We start from the raw sequence: 3061 nt of genomic DNA, 5'->3' as shown, positions 1-3061 counted from the left end.
ATATATAAAATGTATATATATATATATATATATATATATATATATATATATATATATATATATATATATAATTATATATATATAAATAAATAAATAAATAAATATATATATATGTATATTTATATATATAATATTTAAATATTTATATATATAATATTTAAATACTTAAATATATATAATAAGAAAAATGCATATTATAAAAAATATCTTCTATATTAATATTATACATATATGAGATATCTTATAACACGCACACAATATGAGAGAAATTAATATATTACAATAAATAAATATAATTTTAAATATATCTTCAATATTATCTCAAATATATATCTTCAATATATCTTCAATATATTTTCAATATTGAATAAATATTAGTGTTTTCAAGAAGTAGAAATAATATTTTTATATTTTAGATATAGATTGAAAAGAAAATATTGAAGATTTATTGAAAATGTGATTGAAGATAATTGAAAAGATATTGTTAGTTGTATACATTTTCCTCCTCGATATTTTCAGACACGATAGCTGTTTACTACCGTGGGTGCGACATATCGAATCGATTCCGGTGATTTGGATAGGAAATCCGGAGGAGGAAGTATATGCGTTCGAGAACACTGGAGTCGCTTTACCGATGCGCAGTGGTGGTTTTTGGACGAGGATCTGGATGAGATTCGATGAGCATTTCTTATTCCACAACGTTAAGATTAATTATCATTTTCACATTTTGCGCTTACTAACTAAGTACTTACCGAATGCCAATAACGACATAAAAGACGACTATTCCGACGTTCGTCTGGTGCTTTGGGGAGCCGATACAGTCTTGCGTTCCAGTTTCGCATCGTTGACGCAGTTACTCGTGGAGGTTCGTCAAGCGAATCAAGTTATTCTTTGTTCGTTTCGAAATATAGCGGTTCATATTGCTCGACATAATGTCTTGAGCTATCGGTTAAAGTGGCCTTGATATTACTTTCAGATCGGCTGCCATCACTGCAGAGGTCCGCATCCGTTATCAAAGGATTTACAGAAGTCTATGGTAGAACACAGACAAGGTACCATCATTGCTCTCTTGGACGATAGTTATGAGACATTGGTGACAGAATTGGCGAAGAAATTGCCTCAGGGTAGAGAAGGCCAAGCCGTCTTGTGGATGATTAATAAGGATAGTACGAATACCGATTTACCGGAAAATCTCTTCATTCACGGCAACATCGATCGGCAAGATCTCATAGGTAAAATTAAATTTTTCTGATTTTGCTATAATTAAATTACTACATATAATTATTATAATACTTTACAAATATCTGTTATAAAAGCACGATATATAAACATTTACTGTATCATAAAATTATGGTATAGTACTGTAAAATTATTTTATGATATACTATAACTGCGCTATATAATAAAACGACGAGATTACGAAGCACGTGTGCATACGGTATCAGCAAATACTCAAAGGACATAATCGTCATAATTGTACAAAGGAACATGCCTGGAGATTTCGTGCCGGCAGAAAGCATTGTTATCGCGTGAGAACTCGAATAACGCATTACGACAAAAATAAAAGGAAAACGCGACGAATCCGGGCGTTTCCGCTGGACTCGTGCACAGTGGAGAATACGTGCCTCGCGAATGCGAGATCTCCGGCACCGTTGAATTCAATAAGCGCGCGAGGGAGTACAATGACGCGACAGACCATAGTACACGGCTCTCGTGTTTCCTCTCTCTCCTTTAATAACCGCCGACACTCCATTGTCACACAGGTTACAGCCGAACCCGTGTGGTATTGAGTCACTGTGCCGATACGGAGTTCCTGGAAGTCGCGTTTCATGGCACGCCGGTGATATGTCTGCCGCGGAACACGCACGAGTCCCGCAACAGCGAACGCGCGGTCGAGCTGGGCTTCGCGTACACTACGGAGGACCACGTCACCGGTGAGGAGATCGCGAAGATTGTGCAGAGGATTCACGAGACGGTTGCCTATCGCGAGAACGCACGTAAAGTCTCGCTAGCGCTGCGCGATAGACTGAACCCGGCCTCGGACCGGCTAGTCTACTGGCTCCGCTACGTCGCTAGGACCAAGGACGGCGGCAGCGACAGATTCCTCAGGCCGAGCAGCAGCGCCAAGACCTTCGCCGAAGACAGGATGTTCAACGGGCTTTTTCTCGGTATCTTCTTAGGGATCGTCGCGAGCATCTTCTTTATGGTGATGCTACGCATAGTCATGAAATACGTACATCGAGATCAGAGTTCGAAGGGACGGCACATGCTATAAGAGAACGGCACTACACTCATATCAAGGAAACGAGTCGATACATATATACATCTGCATTTATGTACGGACATTTTTGCATATGTATTTATATATAAATGCACGTAGAGTACAGGTACATACGAATATACAAGTGTTATGAGCTAGGCTTTTTGTCTCATAGCTAGCGAAGAGATTATTATTGTTATTATTATGAGAATTACTTATAATTATGTTATCATTATTACGAGAACGAATTATTACTATTACTATTACGAGCTGACGAGCATAATTCGACTGGAAAGAACTACGAGAGCATAACATGATGTATTATCGTGAAGAAAATAAATTACAGTTTGTCAATACTGAGTTCTGTACGTCGTCGTCACGAGCAAGCGAGCGAGCGTGCGTGCATACGTGCGTGCGTGCTTGCTGGCTTGCTTTCTTGCTTGCTTGCTTGCTTGCTTATGTCGGGCTCGCGTCATTACGTTTATCGCTAGAATCCTTAACAATGTACGGACGAATCGCGATATCTGTTGCACATTACTACCTTAAGGCCGTATTCTACACGAGTAAGCCGTTGTTGCAGATTACGCAATCTCGTAAAGTATTGATGATTTTGTATGCATGATAATGAGATCATCTCGCTGTCATCGAATTCGTCGAATAAGCGTCATTCGCCACAAACTAGTCAGAGATTTTGGAGAAATATAAATTTGATACGTGTGTGTGTATGTGTATATATATATATATATATATATATATATATATATATATATATATATATATATATATATATATATATATATA

The 3061-nt window shown here is 37.6% G+C and overlaps 1 protein-coding gene across 1 annotated transcript in view; it reads left to right on the top strand.

Moving 5' to 3' along the window:
• The window catches only part of LOC116848174 (UDP-glucuronosyltransferase 1-6-like), a 5147-nt gene extending 2519 nt beyond the window's left edge, over positions 1 to 2628 (top strand). The window contains exons 3-5 of the mRNA XM_032824002.1: positions 520 to 865; positions 977 to 1232; positions 1764 to 2628. Of these exons, the coding sequence (XP_032679893.1) occupies positions 520 to 865; positions 977 to 1232; positions 1764 to 2275 (1114 nt within the window). The 3' untranslated portion in view covers positions 2276 to 2628. The remainder of the gene's footprint in view (positions 1 to 519; positions 866 to 976; positions 1233 to 1763) is intronic.
• The last annotated feature ends 433 nt before the right edge of the window (positions 2629 to 3061 follow it).

The sequence above is a fragment of the Odontomachus brunneus genome, unplaced genomic scaffold (genome assembly GCF_010583005.1).
Source record: "Odontomachus brunneus isolate Ranch 3 - 2012 unplaced genomic scaffold, Obru_v1 Obru_scaffold_091, whole genome shotgun sequence".
In the NCBI taxonomy this organism is placed as follows: Eukaryota; Metazoa; Arthropoda; class Insecta; order Hymenoptera; family Formicidae; genus Odontomachus; species Odontomachus brunneus.
This window is presented reverse-complemented; position numbering and strand designations above follow the sequence as displayed.